Source organism: Podarcis gaigeae, assembly GCF_964106915.1.
Source record: "Podarcis gaigeae genome assembly, chromosome: 10".
Classification (NCBI taxonomy): Eukaryota; Metazoa; Chordata; class Lepidosauria; order Squamata; family Lacertidae; genus Podarcis; species Podarcis gaigeae.
The window spans coordinates 33,299,872-33,322,506 of record NC_139686.1 but is presented as its reverse complement, the minus strand read 5'-3'; the positions used below and the strand labels follow the sequence as shown (position 1 = coordinate 33,322,506).

General features: G+C 45.1%; 3 protein-coding genes and 2 pseudogenes across 5 annotated transcripts; 4 read left to right on the top strand and 1 right to left on the bottom strand.

Moving 5' to 3' along the window:
* Positions 1–2,561: 2,561 nt before the first annotated feature.
* Positions 2,562–14,555, top strand: WBP11 (WW domain binding protein 11). The gene is made up of 12 exons (XM_083698669.1): positions 2,562–2,853; positions 3,094–3,193; positions 4,624–4,655; positions 5,388–5,481; positions 6,212–6,408; positions 7,390–7,523; positions 8,088–8,287; positions 9,977–10,171; positions 11,055–11,156; positions 12,158–12,466; positions 12,966–13,148; positions 13,557–14,555. The coding sequence occupies exons 2-12, from the start codon at positions 3,130–3,132 to the stop codon at positions 13,973–13,975; spliced, it is 1,929 nt and encodes a 642-aa protein (XP_083554795.1). The 5' UTR covers positions 2,562–2,853; positions 3,094–3,129; the 3' UTR covers positions 13,976–14,555.
* Positions 14,556–14,913: 358 nt separating this feature from the next.
* LOC310825372 (histone H3.2) lies at positions 14,914–16,631 on the bottom strand (the record flags this gene model as incomplete). The annotated part of the gene is made up of 1 exon (XM_083698833.1): positions 14,914–16,631. One exon carries the CDS (start codon positions 16,629–16,631, stop codon positions 16,221–16,223), a length of 411 nt encoding a protein of 136 aa, XP_083554959.1. The 3' UTR covers positions 14,914–16,220.
* A 1,086-nt stretch (positions 16,632–17,717) lies between these two features.
* On the top strand, positions 17,718–19,209 carry LOC310825856 (histone H1.5 pseudogene; annotated as a pseudogene). The gene has a single exon. The product of its transcript is annotated as a histone H1.5 pseudogene (transcript).
* A 1,298-nt stretch (positions 19,210–20,507) lies between these two features.
* On the top strand, positions 20,508–20,888 carry LOC310825858 (histone H2B 7 pseudogene; annotated as a pseudogene). Its single transcript has one exon. The product of its transcript is annotated as a histone H2B 7 pseudogene (transcript).
* A 1,105-nt stretch (positions 20,889–21,993) lies between these two features.
* On the top strand, positions 21,994–22,607 carry LOC310825857 (histone H3.2). The gene has a single exon (XM_083699683.1). The coding sequence runs from the start codon at positions 22,109–22,111 to the stop codon at positions 22,517–22,519; it is 411 nt and encodes a 136-aa protein (XP_083555809.1). The 5' UTR covers positions 21,994–22,108; the 3' UTR covers positions 22,520–22,607.
* Positions 22,608–22,635: the final 28 nt, after the last annotated feature.

The following is a 22,635-nucleotide window of genomic DNA, read 5'->3' as shown; positions in this document are numbered from 1 at the left end:
CTCACTGTACTTGGAAGTAACTGACATTGCTATCAATGGGACTTGCAACAAAATGTACTTAGGGTAATGTTTATAAGTCAAACTTCTGTACTGCCAGGAGTCATGTTTTATATAAAGCATTTTTAATGCTCTTTCGATATATGTTGATGATATGATCTGATCTGATCTGAACTGTGTCTTCTTCCCTCTAAAAAGCATTGTGTGATTGAACCTTACAGTATAAAGTTATTTCTGAGCTTGTGCAAGAAAAGGACTTGGAAGAATTTATTTCTAGGACTGGCAGGCGAGCGACCCCTCTCGGCCTTCTCTGGTATAACGGACTTCTAGACCGAAAATGGCGCCCTCCCTCTCCCGGCACCTTCTTTCAGTGTTGCCTAAAAGGTAAAGGTAAAGGTACCCCTGCCCGTACGGGCCAGTCTTGACAGACTCTGGGGTTGTGCGCCCATCTCACTTAAGAGGCCAGGGGCCAGCGCTGTCCGGAGACACTTCCGGGTCACGTGGCCAGCGTGACAAAGCTGCATCTGGCGAGCCAGAGCTGCACACGGAAACGCCGTTTACCTTCCCGCTGGTAAGCGGTCCCTATTTATCTACTTGCACCCGGAGGTGCTTTGGAACTGCTAGGTTGGCAGGCGCTGGGACCGAGCAGCGGGAGCGCACCCCGCCGCAGGGATTCGAACCGCCGACCTTTCGATCGGCAAGTCCTAGGCGCTGAGGCTTTAACCCACAGCGCCACCTGCGTCCCACTGGTATAACGGACTTCTAGACCGAAAATGGCGCCCTCCCTCTCCCGGCACCTTCTTTCAGTGTTGCCTAGCGATTATGAGAAACATAAACCATAGATATGCAGACCTTGGGAGGTCTGAAGGACAAACCGGCCTTGAGCACCTCTGAGCTCAGGCGAACCGGAAAGAGAGATTTGCGGGCGGTACCGTTACCATAGAGATGGGGAGAAGTATACGGTCTCAGTCCTATACAGACACTTCTGGTCTGATGTTGATCGCCTTTCCACTTTACAGTAATTCTAAATACAAAGTACCAAAGAGACGCCGCAGCCTGGAGCGTCTAGTAACAAGGACAAGTATAGAGATAGGGAAAATAGTCGGAAATCACACAGAAAGAAAAAAACCTTATGGTTCCCTTTGACGTTTCCACATCCCAGGATGTAAATAAGAACTGCCTATATAAAATAATAAAGAAATCGAGGATTTTAGCGTACTTGAGAAGCAGGAGTCCACTCAGAAAGAAGTAGTTCTTACTTTAAGTTAGGACTTACTTTGTGAGAAAAACGTGATTGCTGTCGGGGGAGTTTGTATAAACTGCAGACCACTGTTCCCATGATACTGTGGCTGAGATAGGGTTTCTTTACTTTTTTGGGGTACAAAGTAGTATACTGTCAATCGAGCATGTCAGAAGCTAGTTTGATTTTCCAGCTCCAAATCCCCCACGCTTAACACCTCTCGGGTTGCAGCAAACGGTAAAACTACACAGGGATAGCGAACATGGTGCCTTCGAGGTGTTCTTGAACTCCAACTCCCAGCAGCCCCAGCCAGCATTGCCAGCGGTCAAACGTACTCCAACACTTCGCCGGTTCCAAATGGCGACCCCTGGGACGTCACTCACAACTTGCAGCCCAAAGCTCAGTTGGTGCAAAGCCTTGTGCTGTATTTGTTCGCATGCATGTAAGATACCCGCAAAGTGCAGGCGGGGAGAGGAAGGGAGCACTGACTTCCGAAGAGCCATAATCTCCAGTTTACCTCTCCAAAGTGTTAAGTTTTTGTCATTTGTAGAACCCGATATACGAGGCAAAATGGACAGCTGCTGTTCTTATTTTCGTGTGAGAAATCCACTGCTCCCCTTTTTAGTGCTTTATCCCCCCCCCAAAAAAAAATTCCTACAGACGCCCATACTGATGGCTGTATCACTGAGCGGTTGCCTCAGGCGACAGCTGAGGGGAAGGAGGAAGCAGCATGAGTTGCATATATTTCCAGTTTTCCACGCCAGGCAAAAACGTTCCTTTTTAACCAGAACTTTGGTTGATTTCATTGAATCCTATGCCCGTTTAAAATATGGTTCTTTTTTTGGAGGGGGGAATTGTTATTAGGTTGTTGTTTTAATATATATATCTCCGCTCCTCCACCTGCAGCTGCTGGGTGACCTTGGGCCAGTCACACATCTTTGAAGTCTCTCAGCCCCACTCACCTCACAGAGTGTTTGTTGTGGGGGAGGAAGGGAAAGGAGAATGCTAGCCGCTTTGAGACTTCTTAAAGGGAGTGAAAGGCGGGATATCAAATCCAAATCCATATGTAGTGGTTTTATATTTAGATTTTTTTTGTGATCCGCCCTGTGAACCTCCGTGCATAGGGCGGTATATATGAATTCAATAATTAAACTAAAAACAAAATATATGAGCTCCGGTGCTTGCTGTCAGCCTTTTGTTCGGGGTATCCTAGGCTGGGGATGCTAAAACGTTGACCTCCTTAATGGTCCGTTACTTCAGACCAATCAACTTCCCGGAAGTTGGGGACGGAAGCCGAGTCTTTGATGAGAAGTCCACGTGCCTCAAAGTTCCTCGTTTTTGCCGGAAGTTCAGGTTGTGGGCTCCTCTAGGCGTTCCGCGCCTCTATCGCTGTTGCCGCGAGATCGCGCGGCTTTTCAAGATGGCGGCGACGCGGAGAGTATCCGAGGCGCGGCTTCTGTAGGGCCCTTTCTCTCGTTGGAGCGACCGGGCGCCGCTCTGCCGTCGAGGTTGGCGGGCTCCGGCCTCTTCCTTCGCGCCCCGTGGATCGACTGGGGTCAGGCGCGGATCTGGGCTGTCCGCCTCTCCCTGCTTGGAGCCACCGGCTTTGGCGCCAGGTAACCTGTTACCGTTTCCCGACATAGAAATCCTTTCATCTTCATGGGCACAGAAAAGGGTTTTTTTTTTAAAAAATGAATATACACTATATTACTGTTGTTATTATTTATACTATATTATTATTATTATTAATTACTATTATAATGAGATGTACTTCTGTATGACTTGCAGAACTTCACTCGTGTGTTTAATACTGACGTTTATGCTGAATTATATATATTTTTCTCCTCCTGGTCTAGTTTTCATTCAGTGAAACAATAAAATAAACTGTCAAAATGGGGCGAAGATCCACGTCATCCACAAAGAGTGGGAAGTTCATGAATCCCACAGATCAAGCTCGTAAGTTTACAGAATTTATTTTTTAAAAGTAAGGGGGAGGGTTTTAGGGAAGACGTATGGTTGAAAGCATGTAGCACAGTGTTAGAAACTAAGATAGGAAAACTAGGAGCCAAATCGCACCTTAAACCTAGGTTACGGGCGCAACAATGGAATGTCTAGGGGCACTTTTTTAAATAACTAGAATACAAAGCTGAAAATGAATGAACTGCTGCTAAAATATTATGTTCATTTTTCACATGGTCTAGTCCTTCCCCTGCCCCCCCCCCCAATATTCTTAAGAGGGTCTCTTCTCCAGTCTTCAGAGAGTAGCTGAAAGTGGGGAGGCAGGAAAAGGTCCTCCTTTCCTTCTGCTCTGCAGTTTTAATTTGAAATCTGAGGCGCAGTAATGCGCCCAGAGCTCAGAAACTGCTCACACTAATTAAATTCCCTGTTGCAAAATGTCCCTGTAACAATGGGAGTTTCGAACACTAATGTAGCCCGAGGTATAAGACCTAACACTGCAGGCTAAAAATGTTACAGTATACTGTGGGTTTAGCATTAAACAATGTCAGTGAAGGAATGTACAGGATATAAAATAATGGGATGATGGTAATGTCAAGTGGAGATTTTTCTTCAGAAGATCGCTTTACATCAAGCTAATCAGTTGAAGGCATAACGTTGCTGCTTTATAAATCTCATATACAAATATTTATATTAAATTATTTGAAGAGCAGTCAGTATGACTTGCTTCACTGCAGTCTATTAATTATAGGATTTCTCATAGTTAAATCTAAGTGCACTTCTGTGCAGCTTCAAGTCGGTCCATGTTTACTATGGCTATGTACACACTATAGCTTAAAAGCACCTTTGAAGCACAGTCTTTTCCTCAAAGAATTTTGAGTACTGCAGTTTATTAAGGGTCCCTGGGAATTATAGGTATGTGCAGTGTAAGCTATAGTGCTCTGAATTTTTTGAGGGAAAGAATTTGCTTCAAATGTGCTTTAAAGGTACTGTAAAGTTTGTACACAGGCTGTGTTTGCAAGAGTCAGATTCCTTTCGGATGGTAGAACACTCAACTTATTTTCCTTAAAGACAGTTTTGGAAAAAGGTGGAGTAAGTGTTCAGGGTTGGTCAGGCAACATTGTGTGTGCTTTTGTGAAGTATACAAGTAAAGCCTTATAGACTTAGATTCCTCCTTGGGCAGATGCTGATTGCATTTGCACATAACAAGAAACCAGATTTTCTGTCCGGCTGTTGTTTGTTGTGAACAAGCAGCATTCTGGTGCATGTTGCCCAGTTCCTGCTTTGCTCCTTCCCTGGCACAAGTACAGTACTTCTTAGGATTCAAAGGGTACTCTGAAGTACAATGAGTTCCGTGATAAGTATGGTTTTGATTGCAGCCCAAAGCTTGCTAGTACTGAGTCTGAAATTGAGCATTTATATCTTTGCAGGCAAGGAGGCTCGAAAAAGGGAGCTTAAGAAGGTGAGAGATCGTTGCTTTACTAAAGGCTGGTGACCCTATACTTCTATGTGTTATGTTCCTAATATAAAGCATACCTTGTTAATGTAGTACTTGCTAACTGATGAGCCCTTTCCTATTTAAAAATACAGTATTTTCCAAGTATTCATAAAGCTGGAGAAATAATGCATTTTTAATAGAATTGTGATGGTACTAATGTTATATATTTATAGTTTTCCTTGGTGGATGATTAGTCTTATTCTCATCTGTAAGTATAAATATCATGGCAGTGTTTGACCAAGTACTCAAGTGTCTTTAAACAGGAAGACAGTAATATAAAACCCCACAGAACTAGAGACTGAGGATTGTAAAGGTGGATAGGGTATAAATGTGAAGGTGTGTTAACACACTGTCTTTAAAATTGGAATGTAAAATCAATTTTAACAGCTTAGAACAGTGTTGTGCAGACTTGAGTCTTGTGGGATCTGCTTTTTTAAAAAACTAGAAACTTATCCTCCAAGTAGAGCCGGGTGCAAGATATGTTATAATGGGGGCAGCAGACTCTTAAAATTAAGGAACAGGGTGCCTCTAAGCACATGTTTGGCCCATAATTGTTTTCCCAGTACCAGAATTGAGCTCACAGTCCTGTTATGCAAAAACCCACTCCTGGATCCCCCTATTTTTTGTATTGTATATGTTGCTTGGTTTGGCCGATACAGGAATCTTTCACTCTCTCTCATTTTCTGGTGAGTCCAGAACAAGAAGCAACGCATGATGGTGAGAGCAGCAGTGTTGAAGATGAAGGATCCCAAGCAAATAATCCGAGATATGGAAAAACTTGATGAAATGGGTAGGGTTTGAATAAACCTTTTGGGGGAAACTTGAATGGAGAAATCAGATGGGGCCAAATGCATCTGTGAAGCTGAAAGACTTAGGGGTAGGCAATATGGTACTCTCTATATGTTATACTAAAGCTCTCATTGTCCCTGACCACTGGCCATGTTGGTTGGGGCTTATGGGAGTTAATAGTTAAAAAATATCTGGAGGAGGAACACATTGGCTGGTGTAACAAATGTTATCAGATACCATGTTTTTATTTTTTGGAGTAAGGAGATCAAGGGTTGGGTACACTCAAGTGGCCAGTTTCTGTAGAGAGTTGGTAGCTCCCTGCTCCCCACCCCTGTGTTCTTTTTCTTTCTTTTAGAAGCCATCCTAGAAACATTGATGGGACCAGGCAAGCTGCCCTAGAAAGGGGGTTCATTGAATGGGGAGCTAGGCCCAGGAAGGCCCTCTACCCCGTCCCTAGTCACTGCTTGGGTTGCTGATCAGGTTGGGGCACCTGGGAACTAACAGAGTTATTTGAGCACCAGTAAGCTGTCTTCCTAAATATGTATTCTCTTTTAGTGGCACTTAGGAAGAAAGTTTTCTTTGGGCTTCTGTTTCTGAACATGGATGCCACAATGGCACATGTGTTATAAATGTGGTGTGGTGAGAGGAAGAGAAAACAATTACTTAATTCAGGCTTTGCTTGTAAATCTCTCTCCTTCCACGTGGTGGTCTCAATCCTAATACTGGATCAGAGTTTAACCCAGTGCAGCAACCCCAGCTCAATGAGAAGGTGCTGAAGGACAAGCGTAAGAAATTGCGTGAGACCTTTGAGCGTATCCTACGGCTCTATGAGAAGGAGAATCCAGACATCTACAAGGAGTTGCGCAAGCTAGAAGTGGAATATGAGCAGAAGAGATCTCAGCTCAGTCAGTACTTCGATGCTGTAAAGGTATCTGCCCTCATCAGATTTGAATGGCATTGATTTAAGGGTTCTTACTCCTGGCTTACTTAAGTGTAGACAGTGCAAAGCCAGTTGCTTGGTTCCTTCTAAGCCCTACTGCGCTTTTTTAAAAATTACAAGCACACCATGCATATGTCTGGTAACAAACAGTACATGCAAGCAGTGGTGTGTTGCATTTGAAAATCATCTATATAAAAACTGGCTTTTCTGAATCTCCTCCCTATGTAGTTTGGTGACCAGAAACCTTCACTTTTCCCTCCTCAGATTTCATTGGAATGGTTTAAATGACTATTTCATTAATTTGACTGGTCGTGTGATGTTCCTTCTAAATGGTTGCTTGCATTTATGAGTTGTCGGGAAACTAAATGTTATGCCACTGATTGCTTCATGTTGCTTTCTCATTTATAAAGCACCTAAAATTTACTAAGTGCTATGCAACCCCCCCCCAAACATTCCTGCCTGCAGGCTTACAATCAACTAGACATGGCTCAGAAAGGAAGTGAAAGCCCTCTTGGCTGATTATTAAAGCTAGTAGTTGTTGTTTTTTTAAATTTAAATGTGGTTTTCACTTATGCTAACTGCTTACAGTCTAAGTGACAGAATTCAAAAGAAATGGGGAGGGGAGAGGAAGATAAGTAGGTTCCAGGCCTAAGTCTTTCATGAGGTTGTATCAGGCATAGGCAAACCCGGCCCTGCAGATGTTTTGGGACTACAACTCCCATCATCTCTAGCTAACAGAACCAGTGGTCAGGGATAATGGGGACTGTAGTCTCAAAACATCTGCAGGGCCAAGTTTGTCTATGCCTGGGATATACAATCAAGATACATAATGAGCAAGGGAGGAGAGGATCCAGGCCCCGGGTGATCCCAGTTGAGCTGATGGAGGGGCGCTTGTCTCACCTCTCTGTCACATACCCATTGTCACCTCCTGAAGATTAACCTAAGGGAATGTTTAAAAATCTCTTTCAGAATGCTCAGCATGTCGAAGTGGAGAGTATCCCCCTGCCAGATATGCCTCATGCCCCTTCCAACATCCTCATTCAGGACATCCCCCTGCCTGGAGCGCAGCCCCCCTCTATTCTCAAAAAGACATCAGCCTATGGGTAAGCAAGGAAATGCACTGGAAAAGGCCAAAGCTCTTTTTGGGGTTGGTCTGTGTGGATTACAATCTGATGCTGCTACTATGATTAATAGGCTTTTGTGAATCTGATGCTGCTACTATGATTAAATAGGCTTTTACTTGTGCATTTAGAGCTTTTAAAAACCACATGCTATAATTTGTGAGCTGCTTTTTGTTCATGTGGTTTAATGGTGGTTCTTGAAGTGTAGCTTAAGGCACAAGACATGGACTGACATCATTTGGGCTGCACGCTACTACAGAAAAGTGTTAAGTGTGGCTGTTGATTAAATCTGGGGTACATGCATATATTGGATTAAATTGGTGCTCAGCTTCTTGTCCTTGTTGTCAGCTGTTTTGTTGCTGGCTGAGAAGAAATACTAACTTCAGCCACTAGGGAGACAATTGGCATAATATTCACAGGTCATAAGTAAGTAGCCAGAAACTAGGGCAAAAGCTCAGCTGGTGCTGCGTGGCATCCAACACTCTAGCTCAAACTGAAAAGCTTGTAAATCCTTAGCTTTTAAACTGTTCAAAACCTTGTTTCTAGACCTCCTGTCCGGCCTGTTTCTGTACTTCCACCCCCTGGGCTTGGTGTTCCTCGCTTACCTCCAGGCAGGAAGCCTCCAGGACCTCCACCAGGGCCACCTCCACCTCAGGTCTTGCAGATGTACGGTCGGAAGGTTGGATTCACCTCAGAGATGGCCCCTCGGAGAAGAGAAGAGGAAGTGTCTTACAGTCCAGAGACAGGTAGTTATTTTCCTCATCCGCAAGTGCTACCTTTGAAGGTGACCCAGAAACTACAACTAATCCAGAATGCGGTAGCTAGACTGGTGACTGGGAGTGGCTGCCAAGACCACATAACACCGGTCTTGAAAGATCTATTTTGGCTCCCAGTACATTTCTGAGCACTATTCACAGTGTTGGTGCTGACCTTTAAAGCCCTAAACGGCCTCAGCCCAGTATACCTGAGGGAGCGTCTCCACCCCCATTGTTCAACCCAGATACTGAGGTCTAGCTCCAAGAGCCTTCTGATGGTTCCCTCACTATGAGAAGCGAGGTTATAGGGAACCAGGCAGAGGGCCTTCTCGGTAGTGGTGGCCGCCCTGTGGAACACCCTCCCATCAGATGTCAAGGAAATAAACAACTATCTGACTTGTAGAAGACATCTGAAGGCGGCCCTGTTTAGGGAAGTTTTTAATCTTTGATGTTTTATCATGTTTTTAATATTCTGTTGGGAGCTGCCCTGAGTGGCTGGGGAAACCCACCAAATGGGTGGGGTATAAATAATAAATTATTATATTATATTATATTATTATTATTATTATTATTATTATTATTATTATTATTATTACCACCATTGTATTTGAGGATGGGGGCTGGGGTTTCATATTCTTCTGTACACAGGCAGTTGTGCTTTGTGGAAAAGTTGGGGAAATCTTCTGGCAGTTTCCTATGTTGTTCATTCTCCCCTGTACTTTTAAAAGATGTAAAACTAGATTTAGTTTTGAGGACACAGATCTGTAAGGAGAAGAAAAGACACATTGCCAATTTTGAAGGAGGCCTAAAAGATGGTTGGCAAATAAATAGAAAGGAAAGCCATGCAAGACATTCTCATGTTTTGAGCATGGAAGAAGCATTTGAAATAGCTGGTGTGCATATGTATTCTCATGTATGTGCTTTTAAAAAGCTACTAGTTCCCAAGAAATACATTAGGCTTGCTATTTAGAACTCCCCCCCCCTTTCCCCAAATCTCAGATTTATGTGAATGCTTTTTGGATATGACTGCTATGATACTTTGCATGCCACAGTTAAACATAGTTAATGGAACACTCCTCTAGCATGAGTGATAAACAATGATCCCTGGCTGAGCAATATGTCTGAATCAGCAATTGTGGTTTTGTTCCAAGCCACAGTGTTAAACCAAGGTTTGTTCTTGGCATACCAACAGTGGCTTATTGGATGTAATGGTAAGCCAGAGATTGTATTTTGTTGACCATGCCAAGGAAGGAGCGAAGCAGAAGCAATTTGTATGTTCCAGGTAAACCATTAACTATGGTGTACAATGATGTTCAAATGTCACCACTAAATAAAAATTGTCAGCGTTAACCTACTTTGTTTTTGTTTTTTTTGCTTTGTTCGGGAACAATATTATATAAATTATCATCAGCTATGCTCATTTGTAGACACTTTGCTGTACATCTGTGGGTTTATAGAAGAAACCAGCCATCCAGAAATCAAAGTGGGCAGGTGATGCAGGTATTCTGATATTTCATAATGATCCTTCTCGGCTGTGAAGTCTGCAGGAGAGTACTGGACCTGAACTGTTGATTCTCCTCTTCCCCTCCCTTCCCCTTCGTATGGTAAGGGAAAGCCTTCACAGTATCAAAACAAGCTGAACGTTGCTTTTCTTGGTGGCTTCATGTTTGAACTACTCAGGTCCACGAGGACAGGATGATGAAGCTTCCAGTACCAGTGAAGATGAGGGGTATCCCGAGGACATGGATCAGGACAAGCACGATGACACTACTGATGACAGCGACAGTGACAGAAGTGATGCAGACAGCGAAGGGGAAGAGTTCATGCATCACGATGACACGGCTGAGAGGGAGGGTGGTGAAGACAAGAAATTGGGTAAGCTTCTTAGGAGAATGCATTTGAAATAGTTATGCTTTCATAGTGTTTGAGTAGATGAGAGCAAGCATGAATGCTTTACCAACCTCTGAATTATTGTTCTAAGCTCTTTCATAGGATTTATTATTTTGTAATGCTGGTAGAGTGGTACAAGCAATCTCTTGAGTTCTTTCTTTATAAACATACTGTTCTTGACTAGTCTGATATGTATCCCACCTGATGTATATAGTGGCTGCATCAAAGGGCGAGTTAATTCAGCAAAGTATGCTCTGCTGGGACCAACCGTGGGTTGGCTCCTCCTCCTCTTAGAACTGTTTCCCTTAATGTCTGTTCCATCTGGTTATTGTAACAATTGCATAACTTGATGTAAGAATTTGTGGCTGAATCTGCTGTTTTGCTCTTCCCCCTCTTACCATTTTTGTTTGTTTGTTTCGTGTCATGCATATTAACATTGTAAGCTTGTGGAAGGGGTACTGTGTGGGCATTAACTTGTTGCAATGCCTAGACCAGCCTGGCACCATCCTGTTGCTTTAGAGTACAACTCCCATCAGCTGTAGCCAGCAGAACCCTGGGATCCAGCAACATCTGCAGGAAACCAGCTTAGAGGAAAAATAAACAGGGACATTGAGGCACTTTATAAATAATAGCTAATAATAATGTTGGGCCATTTGGTTGTTAGAAAAGATAAATGGCTTTGTACAACATAAAATCTAGCGGATAATGTGCTCACCTGTAAGAGGCACTTGAAGCCTTGAAAATACATAGCTACTTAAATTTCTGAATTGCAGCATGGAAGAGCCTGGATTTTTAAAGCATTCCAGACATTAAAACTGAGAGGAGGTGATTGATGAATTCCTAATCCTCCGTCACTTTACTTCTGCAGGTCATAGTGTACGGTTTGCTGAGATACCTGGAAAATCACGCAAGAAGAAGAAGAACATGAAAGAGCTCACGCCACTTCAGGCCATGATGCTGCGAATGGCTGGTAAGAAAGCCTGGATTTTTCTTAGTTTTATTCTCTCCTCTCCCCCCCCCCCCTTTATTTTAGTTGAAAGCTATGGAAGTCTGTTTACCCAGAGAATTTAACTCACAAATAGTTTATTAAGCAAGGATTTGCATTAAAAATCTATCTAGAAAGTGCCTTATGAATAGAAGCTAGGATATGGGACCATTTAACACATCAGCTGACTGATACAGCAGTGACTTTGAACTCATAATTTGCATGTGTGGTTGTCTTCCAAATTCCTGAGTTCCCAACCCCTGATTAAATTAATATGAAGATGGAAGGCAGGGTCTGGTTTAAAGGATGCTTTCATAGCTTTCTCAGACTAGTCATGGAGAAGCTGGTATGTAGCTGTGATTTTCAGACACTGTGGGAACCTCATAAGTGGCTGCACAAAATATTAACGTAGGACTATTGCAAAAGAGGGTTAAATAGACCTTCAAACCTTGAAGATACACTGAGGAATCCCTAAGCCAATTCTATCTAGCTTTTTGACACTTAGTGAGAAAATGAATTCCTTGACACCACAGGGCAGTGGGGCACCTTGAATGATGGTTAGGTGTGCTGTGGATGGGGGAAGCACTGTGCGACCATCTCCATGCTTCAGAAGAAATAAAGTGGGTGTAAAAAAAATTCTGAACCCTGCACTCCTACTCGGATTAGGTCTCATGCCACTTGCTGGAATTTATTTCTGATCTATGCAAGGCTGGGGCAGGGCTGTTACCGTAATCTTCCAATCCCATTCAACAGGAGGGATGCAGGAACAAGGCAGTGGGCTTGGAACATCCTGGAGGAAATTTGGGCCTTGCCATAGCCGCCCTATGGAGATACTTGTAGCATTCAATATCAATTTCTTAATTTCTGATAGAATATTTTTCCTGGGCCTTCAAATCATTCTTTTCTAATGTTGGCCTGTGATCTGTATTGCCTTTTAAAGTCCCAGAATCTGTTTTAAAGATCAAGGCTGCATTGTTTCTCTTCAGGCCAGGAAATTCCTGAGGGAGGCAAAGAGATAGAGGAGTATTCTGAAGAGGAAGATGATGACGACGACGATGACTCAGAGGCTGAAGATACACCACAACAGCAAAGCACGGAAGAGGCCCATGCTGAGACGGCATCGTCGGCAGCCTCTCAAGCATCCCAGCCACAGCAGCAGCCACCACCTCAGCCTGTTCCTCCGACTCAGATGCAAGCGCCTCCCATGCCTGGGCCACCCCCTCTTGGGCCACCTCCTGCACCACCCTTGAGGCCTCCAGGGCCACCTACTGGCCTCCCTCCTGGTCCTCCTCCAGGTGAGCACCTGATGAAATTTAAGAAATCCAGGCTTCTCTTTGCTTTGGGCTCCCAGCTTGCAAATCCCAAAAACAGGCAGTTGTCTTACTCAGCTAGCATACTGGTGGAGGCTTCCCACTCCAACATCACATGAATGTTGCACTTCAAACACTTGTCTTTCTCATCAGGCAGATACTCAGTTTTTGTTTAAGCAGTCTCTTGCAGCCGTGGCAACAAAAGCCGTGGGGGGAGGCAGCTACCCAATGGGTGGATGACTGTTTTTGTACATCTCTGGCACTTTGTAAATGATTTGACGTGATTCAGAAGGAAAAAGCAATGTATTTTGATAAAAAAGTGGTCACCATTACCATGGGCTGTGTTGGAGTGTTTGTGTAAAAAAGCAAGGTAGTCTTAAAACCTCTCTTTCTCATCTCTTTGGCACAACAACAGGTAAATGGTAATGAGGAATTGCCATGTTAACCCATAAACTAAACTGTCTTTGTGCAAATGCTTTCACAGGGGCTCCTCCGTTTCTTAGGCCACCTGGGCTGCCTGGAATGCGTGGCCCTTTGCCACGACTGTTGCCTCCCGGACCTCCCCCTGGCCGCCCCCCTGGCCCTCCACCTGGTCCACCGCCAGGTCTGCCTCCTGGCCCTCCTCCAAGAGGACCCCCACCTCGCCTACCACCTCCAGCCCCTCCAGGTAATACTATAGTTTACTCACAGGATCTCTTTTATTCACTGTTATGGATAAACAAAATTAGTTTAGTGGTGTATGCTTTCATCTTAAGGTTTTTTTTATGTAGTAGGAGTTATGTACTGCTTAATAAAAATCATAATTTATAAGTGGTCAACTACAAGCTGTTGTTGAATCCTAAAATTAGAGGGTGATATTTTCCTGTCCTTTTTGTTCCAGCACAGTGAAATGCTCTAGGTTTTATGAATCGTTGGTACACCTGTTGGAATTTGATGATTTAAAATGTGTGTCCCGTGTAATTTTTGCAAATATAATGACCTTAAATTAAGGGGAGGCAAAAGGAGCTTGAGCTGATGCTGGTATTGGTTCCTTCTGAGCAAAGAGTAGCAGGCTAACTTTTATCTCTTCCTCCAGGCATCCCCCCTCCTCGTCCAGGCATGTTGCGCCCTCCTTTGGTGCCCCCACCTGGGTTATTTCCCCCCGCTCCCATTCCCAATCCTGGGGTGCTGAGTGCTCCGCCCAGCTTGATCCAGCGTCCCAAGGCGGATGACACCAGTGCAGCCACCATTGAGAAGAAAGCCACAGCAACCATCAGCGCCAAGCCACAGATCACCAACCCCAAGGCTGAGATCACCCGCTTCGTGCCCACGGCCTTGCGAGTTCGCCGAGAGAACAAAGGGACAGCTGCCACCACCCAGAGAAAACCTGATGATGAGCCTTCTGTTCAGATAACCAAAGCAACTCCTAAGGCTGGCTCTTCTGCTCCCATTTCTGTGCAGACAAAAGATGATGTCTACGAAGCTTTCATGAAGGAAATGGAGGGGCTACTGTGACAATCTGTTCCCAGTTAACCTGTATATTCTCTGCGATTACGAGATCAGACTACTGTCTTAGGGGCAGAGGTTCCATGTTATAGTGGCATCCGGTTGAGGAGCTCCTTCATTTGTGACAATAATCCCCCATCCCAGGTAACTTGTGATCACATTTGGGAGAACGACCACTGCAGAGAGTGGAAAAGGGGTGCAATTACTCTACTCACTTTTTAATGAAAGACTTGGTTGTGTCTGTGTGCTCATGGAAAATCCTGTTGTCTCTCTTTTTTTTTTGTTTTGTTCAAAAAGGGAGGAATTACTTGAGGAACCAGAACACACTGTTAAAGCATTTCTTCCACATATACCTGATCAAGTTTTTATGTTTTGTTTTGGTGGCTTTCTGTAAATATTTTGTAATGCTGTTTTTAGCTGGGTGAGAAAAATGGGTTTACACATTGTTGTAAGGTGGGCAGGTTACTGTTTGCATATATGGCATGCAAACATTTTGCACCCTGTGTGTCCTGCACTCACTACTGTGGCTTCTCGCTGACAGGAGTGATCATTGTCTTATTGAAAGAGAATAAATATTTGATGTAATACACCACTGTCTGACTAGTTATCTGCACTGCTATTTTGGGTTTAGGAAGGAAAAGAAGTAGCCTGAGGACCTGATAAACGGCACCTATGGAAGGTAGCTAATGATGCTTTAGACTTAAGAGACCTCTAGCAAACATCCCTAATATCTGAAGAATCCATAAAAGGGAGAATAGCTGTTCATTCCATTTGGGAAACATGATGCAGTTGTATATCTAAAAAGTATCTCTTGCCCCCATTAAAAATGAACCTGAAAGGAACCCAGGCTCCATTCACAGATCACAGAGATGGGATATACATATAGACTGACCATTAAAGAACATTAGTGAATGTAATATGAATATCTACTTTAACTGGATATCACCTGATGAAGTGAATTGTGTGTAAAAGCTGAAGGAGGAATTTAACATTTGGTGTAACAAAGCAGAAATGGATGTTGGGGGAAGTTAACAGGGAGGGGGGAAACTAGAAAATTAATGTTTAGTAATGATATTGAATATTTGTTATGAGAAAAGAAAATCAATAAAAATTATACAAATAAAATTAAAAATAAAATGAAAGCTGAAGGGGGTGGAGAGATGGATGCACCAATCGTCTTACATAGACAACTGGAGTGAACTGTGAAATCCTGTGTCTTCTGTCCAGTATCAGTGCGAGAACGTTGGAACAGCACCTTAATCCAAGGCAAAATGCATTGTCATTCACATATGTATGCCCACTGCTAGTACTATGCTTGCCATGGAATTGCCATGGTTCACTTGGTTTTGTACCATCTAGAGGTGGACCATCTCACATCACAATAATTTGAAATCCAAAATAAGTAACATTTGCTTGTGTGGGGTTCAGGCATACAGGCCCCATGCCCAGTCTGACATCCTGGGTTATAAAAGGGTTGTAGGGCTGGCAGCCAATGACAGGTAGTATTCAGCTAGCTAGATGGATTTATTATACAGCAGAGAGCAGGTGGGTTGTTTGCTATAAAATGAGGGGAGGGGGAGAGCCATGTACACCACCTTAAACTTGGAGGAAAGAAGCCAAAAAGCTTCAAAAGCAGAGCAAGGATTTTCAGATGGGTACCCCCCCCCCAAAAAAAAAACGTTGCCGGGCAGAGGGAGAACAGGGTAGGTGTATACGTAATACAAATATATTGGCACTGGCATGAGTATTTTGGAAATCGGATGATTCAAACTTTCGCCAGGAGGAAATATTTCTGCAGATGTAAAGAACAGGAAGATCGCAAGTCCTGGCAGAGGATAGGAGCGTGGTCATTGGTTATGGATGACGGCAGAGTAAAGTCAAAACAGCATCTGGGGGCCCCAGGTTATCCACCCCCGTTTTAAGCTCCTACCCACTTAAAAGCTCGAGGGCACCTTAAGGTAAGCCCTTCGCTCCTCCATCAGTCAAGAATTGGGTTGTGAAAATTCAAACTAGTTCCTTCCCGTTCCCAAAATGGCGCTTCATAAAGCAGAAATGAGGGACACTTAAGTATACAGGAAGTGATCTGAAATCCACCGCCTCCTCTCGCATGGCAGTGCAGAGGCACTTTGTACTAACTCATAAATTGGGATAGGGGGAAAGGGAAGACAATCTCAAGCCCTTCTCGGGATGCGGTGCAGTGGCTCTGAAAAGAGCCTTTGGGTTGTTGGTGAGGCGGGGCGAGCGCGAGGGGCGCCTAAGCCCTCTCTCCGCGGATGCGCCGCGCCAGCTGGATGTCCTTGGGCATGATGGTCACCCTCTTGGCGTGGATGGCGCACAGGTTGGTGTCCTCGAAGAGCCCCACCAGGTACGCCTCGCTCGCCTCCTGCAGCGCCATCACGGCCGAGCTCTGGAAGCGCAGGTCCGTCTTGAAGTCCTGCGCGATCTCGCGCACCAGGCGCTGGAAAGGCAGCTTGCGGATCAGCAGCTCCGTCGACTTCTGGTAGCGGCGGATCTCGCGCAGCGCCACGGTGCCCGGCCGGTAGCGGTGAGGCTTCTTCACGCCGCCCGTGGCCGGCGCGCTCTTGCGAGCCGCTTTGGTGGCCAGCTGCTTGCGAGGCGCCTTGCCGCCCGTCGACTTGCGAGCCGTCTGCTTCGTCCGAGCCATCACGAAGACACTTTGAGCAGCTCTCAACCAGCCACAACTACAACTCGGAATAGAGGAGCGAGGCGATCTCGACCCTCTATTTATAGTGCGCTCCTGTCTCTTTTCCCATTGGCTGACATCAGTGGGGCAGATTCTCATTGGAGAGCTTCTACGTTCGAAAACTCCCGCTTTGGTTTGTGTCACCTACGGACCGCCTCCTAGCAGCCCTATAGATTTTTTTTTTTGCACTGGCGAGTTTCCCCGGAATATTTACCCTCTAAAATCAAGCAGATTGTGCCTTTTGTGTTCAGTGTTGTTCAGTACCAGCCTACAGGCTCTTTGCTTGTATAAACTCTCTCACACTAGAAACTCCTTACCTAAGCTCGCCTAAATCTTTTATATAAGATCTTCTTGTTTGAGAACATTTTGGACTGTCTCTTCATTTTTAACGTTTTTCAGCGATTATTGATATTGACAGGAAAAGACAAATATTTCCTGTTTAGGCTTGAACCTCCCCTTCCCGATTTCTCATAGTTTACAGCGCACTTTTATTGGGTTTTTATTATTATTATTACCCCAAACAGCTCGTGAGGCTGGAGCCTTTAACATCCTTGAGTGTAAATTCCGTTTAACTCAGAGGGAGCTATTTCCTTGTAGACGTGCACGCGACGGAGTTATAAATCCCAGTAATTTCTATGGGAGAACACTTCAAAGCCCAGGCGAGGGGGGGGTGGAAATCCCATTGATTCCAATTCAAATATACTTAGCTGTGGCCGCATCTAGGAAATAAGGCTCACATTAGTTAATGGGACTTGTTCCCAAGTTAGTTTGTTTAGAGATGCAGCCTTAATAAGGGGAATCATATTTTTCACAAACGGTCACCTGTGGAGTTGTCTATTTACACTAACTGTGACCCACGAGAAGCATTTATATATATATATAGGGCATTGACGTCAAGTAACTTCGAAATACACTCCTTTGAAAGCAAGATGGCTTTTATCTCAGAATGTGCTGTAAGACTGAGGAGTGAACCTGCCCTTTTCACTTTGAGACTAAGGACCACCTGGAGTCTAATCGTTGTTTTCCAGGGGTTTGTTCTGAAAAAAACATAGATGGATTTTAATTATTTATTCAAATTCCTATAACATTCTTAAGGTATCTAAATCAGTCTGCATAAAATAGAGCTGCAGTGAAGTCCAACAGTCAGTCACATACCTTTTGGGTTGTAATTTAAATTCTGCATTAAACTCTTGAATAGTGTTTGTGTGTGTGATCATACACTATCAATATAGTATTGGCTTTGAATGTACCTGAATAATACAATATTTAGCACCTTTTCTATCTCGCAGGCGAGCTGGTAAGGGCTTGGCCGATTAGCAATGGTGAATCTATTTTGTGTAGTCTTGTGTTACCTCCGTTTACTTGAAGTCCACCTGCAACGAGGAGACTAGCTTTAAAAACTCACACCACGTCCTGTGACAGACCTTACTGTCTGAAGAGGTGATCCGCACAGTTTTTCGGGTGTTTTGGGGGCTTACATTGCTTTAATTTACAAAGAAAAACAAAAGTTTCGCTCTTGGGAGGTCTCCCCAGCTCCTGCAGCCGAGCCTTAAGAGCCCTTTTCCAAACGTTGCCTTTACTTTTGCGCTTTCAAAAAAGCAACGAATGCGAAGCACCCTTCCCTCTTCGCCCCGGTTGATATATTTGATTATTTGGTGGTCGGTATGGTGTAAAAATCGCACTTTATTAACTCGAAAGAAACACAAACTGGGCGCTCGAAAGAGTTCCTGTCTGCCTGGCAGAGGGGCGGGCCCTGCAGCGGACCAATCACGAGGCAGCTCCTCTCTATAAATAAACAGCGGCTGACCTACTTGAGCTCACTTTTCTTCTGTCGGGAATCTTTTTTGTGTGTGTGTCGCGCATCTCTCTCCTCGCCATCATGTCCGAAACGGCGCCCGCGGTTGCCGTCAGCGCTGCTGCTCCTGTCGTGGCCTCCAAGGCTCCGGCCAAGAAGGCGAAGAAGGCTAGTGGCGGCGCCAAGGCGCGCAAGGCTTCTGGCCCCAGCGTCACCGAGCTGATCACCAAGGCGGTGGCGGCGTCCAAGGAGCGCAAAGGGGTGTCTCTGGCGGCGCTGAAGAAGTCCCTGGCGGCCGGAGGCTACGACGTGGAGAAGAACAACAGCCGCATCAAGCTGGGCCTGAAGAGCCTGGTGAACAAAGGCACCCTGGTGCACACCAAGGGCATCGGCGCCTCGGGGTCCTTCAAGATCGGCAAGAAGGCCGGCGAGGGCAAGGAGAAGGCGCCCAAGAAGAAGGCGGCTGCCGTCAAAGCCAAGAAGCCCGCCGCCAAGAAAGCCGCGGCCGGCGGCGTCAAGAAGCCCAAGAAAGCCGCTGCGGCCAAGAAGAGCCCCAAGAAGCCCAAGAAGCCGGCGGCCAAGAAGGCGGCCAAGAGCCCCAAGAAAGCGGCCAAGCCCGTCAAGCCCAAGAGGGTCGCCAAGAGCCCGGCCAAAGCCAAGGCGGTGAAGCCCAAGACCGCCAAGCCGAAGGCAGCCAAGCCCAAAGCGGCCAAGGCTAAGAAGGCGGCGCCCAAGAAGAAGTAGACGTGCCCGCGCGCTGCTAAAAAACCCCAACGGCTCTTTTAAGAGCCACCCACCTCCTCCTAAAAAGAGCTTGTCACAAATGTTCATACACTATTGCAATATATAGATACATACACATAAAACACGCCTGCCACAGTATATCTTGCACATGTTTGGTCAGAATTTCAGTCACTGAAATTTTCAGTGCTCCTGGGACCGCGCAGAATTATTAGCCTGAATTTCTGGAAATGGGGTCATTAGATCGGCCTCTATAGCGGGATACTAACTTGCTCTGGGTTGGTTGGTGTGCCAGTCTGGAATCTTGTAGCTTCTTGAGAAGCGTGGATCTAGTTAGGCGGGCACGGAAGTGAAAGAAGAGGAGGGAGACGCTTTCATCCCAGAAAAGTTAATTTCTAGAAAGTTATTTTTAAAAACTTGGAACTTTGAGCCCATGAATAAAATCAGCTTGAAAGTATTGTTGCGGAAAGATGGGGGAGAAGCCGCGCTACTTCATTATCCAATTTACAGGTGATTTTTTTTTTTGGGGGGGGTGTATTTGTGTGAATGAATCCCTCTTCGGTGAGAATTTTTACAAATTTTATGCTGCACTCATGCATAGTGAGGAGCACACGGTGTCGCTAGTAGGATTTATTTCTGCGCCAAAATACATAGAACTGGGTTTCGGTTTTCCTGAAAGTAAGTCCCATTTAAACATAAAGCAGTTTAATTCTGAGTTTTTAGGACTCGGATTTACAACGTATTAAAACAGCCCTTTGCTTGTGGGAAACCGCTGTCAAAAACTAAGATACATTGTACCACGTGTCCAGGGTTAGATTGTCTCGGTTGTCAAAATTTGCTGGCTAGTTCTTAAAGGGTCCTACGATTCACGGCAAATAACTACTAGATGGAGCACTTTCACACTGTCAATCAATGCCAGCTTCTGCTCAGCCCCATTGAATTCGGTGTATTTACTTTAAAGAATTTAAGACAATTTAGAAGGGGGCGACTTTCAAACTTTTAAAATAGTTTTTTGTGAATGAACGATCGCTTATGCCAGGTCGAACGGCATGTCTCATTTTCCCGTCAAAGTCGGTGTGAGTTGTGATTGGCTCAAACCGAAATATTGCTTCAAAACCAGCCAATGGACACTCGGCATCTGGCTGACCAATCATGAACGAAAGGCGAACGCTTATAATGCTTTGCGAGTTCTCGGCCAATAGGAAATGAAGAATACAATTCTTTCATTTGCATATCGCCAATATAAAAAACAGCAGCGCTCGTGAGCCCGAGGTGACTGGAGAGCGCATGAAAACGCAGAGATGCCGGAGCCAGCGAAGTCAGTGCCGGCTTCCAAAAAGGGATCCAAGAAAGCTGTGACGAAGACTCATAAGAAAGGCGATAAGAAGCGGAAGAAAGTTAGGAAAGAGAGTTATTCTATCTATGTCTACAAAGTTCTGAAGCAGGTTCACCCGGACACTGGCATTTCATCCAAAGCCATGAGCATCATGAACTCCTTCGTGAATGATGTTTTTGAGCGCATCGCTGGGGAAGCCACCCGCTTAGCGCACTATAACAAGCGCTCCACTGTCACTTCGAGAGAGATTCAAACGGCTGTCCGGCTCTTGCTGCCCGGGGAGCTGGCTAAACACGCTGTCTCCGAGGGCACGAAGGCTGTCACCAAGTATACCAGCTCCAAGTAAATTACCGCCACTCACTGCAACCTAACGGCTCTTTTAAGAGCCACCTATTTTTTCATTAAGAGAGCTCTACGACACGTCTATCCCCTTTTAAAAGTTTAATGCAGTTTAGTGATAACCTGCAGTTTTATAAGAGTATATATTTAAAGTGGATGAATAAATGAGCAAATTAAGTTAATTTGGATATGCAGAAGATATTACAGTTCAATTTAAGGAACCGCAGAAAGGGGGGAAGGAAGTTTTGAAATGTTTAAAAAATTGTGAAGTTGGTGAAATGTAGAAATCTGAAAAGCATAAATATATATATATTTAAAAAGTTGAATGCAGTTTAAATATAAGCCATCTCCCCCACTATACAGTAGTTAAAAGCTAAATAAACAAGTGATCGAACAAAGCACAGATACCCTAGAGCTTCTTTCATATGATTCTCCTGCGGTGAATAAATTTTACTTCATTTGTGTCTCAGATGAAATCGTAGTTTTATATGCACAGAAAGAATGACTGATGGTTGCAGAAAAACGAATTGGGAAGCAATTTTCTAGAAATAACAGTTGGGTAATTTGAATTACCCGCGCTTTGCAGTTATTGGTGAGCTGTAGCCAGCTCCTATATACGGTTTGTAGACGTGCGGTTGCACAACAAAAGTGGCCAGTGCTTCGAAGTTCCATGCAGTCTCCCAAGTTATTTTTTTAGAATTCACTTATTAAATGTTCGTGAAATGGGAAGAGATTACTGTACTGGAATTGCAGAGCACCTTCGGAAAATACGGTCCCGAATGAGGATACCTTATTACATAAACAGGGTTACATATAGGCGCACACAAACAGTTCCTAAGCGATGTGGTTTTTGTGAGGCAGCTCGATAAATATGGACGCGTATTTTCTATTTTTAAAAAAATTAAAAGGGTGATTTATGTGAACGAGACACGATACGGCCCTTAGGTTTACACGTAGCTTGGCATTCCTCCGCCCCTGGCGCCTACGCAATGCAAAACGGAGAGGAAAATTTAAAAAGCGAGAGGCTGCTGACGATTTTTAAACATCAATGCGCGCCTTTTCAAATTGTCGAATGAGCTTGAGGTTTTGTAATTCCAACCAATCAACAAGTCGAATGTATCCAATGGTGAGAGGTGTTCATCTACTAGTAGCCAATCAGAGGGCAAAACTAGTGTATAAATGTTGCCTTCTGCGCTCAGCTTTTAGTTCTTTTCTGCATCTACGAAGATGGCTCGGACGAAGCAGACGGCTCGCAAGTCGACGGGCGGCAAGGCGCCTCGCAAGCAGCTGGCCACCAAAGCGGCTCGCAAGAGCGCGCCGGCCACGGGCGGCGTGAAGAAGCCTCACCGCTACCGGCCGGGCACCGTGGCGCTGCGCGAGATCCGCCGCTACCAGAAGTCGACGGAGCTGCTGATCCGCAAGCTGCCTTTCCAGCGCCTGGTGCGCGAGATCGCGCAGGACTTCAAGACGGACCTGCGCTTCCAGAGCTCGGCCGTGATGGCGCTGCAGGAGGCGAGCGAGGCGTACCTGGTGGGGCTCTTCGAGGACACCAACCTGTGCGCCATCCACGCCAAGAGGGTGACCATCATGCCCAAGGACATCCAGCTGGCGCGGCGCATCCGCGGAGAGAGGGCTTAGGCGCCCCTCGCGCTCGCCCCGCCTCACCAACAACCCAAAGGCTCTTTTCAGAGCCACTACACAGCATCCCGAGAAGAGCTTGAGATTCGCTTCCTTTCTCCTCTACCCCAGTTTGT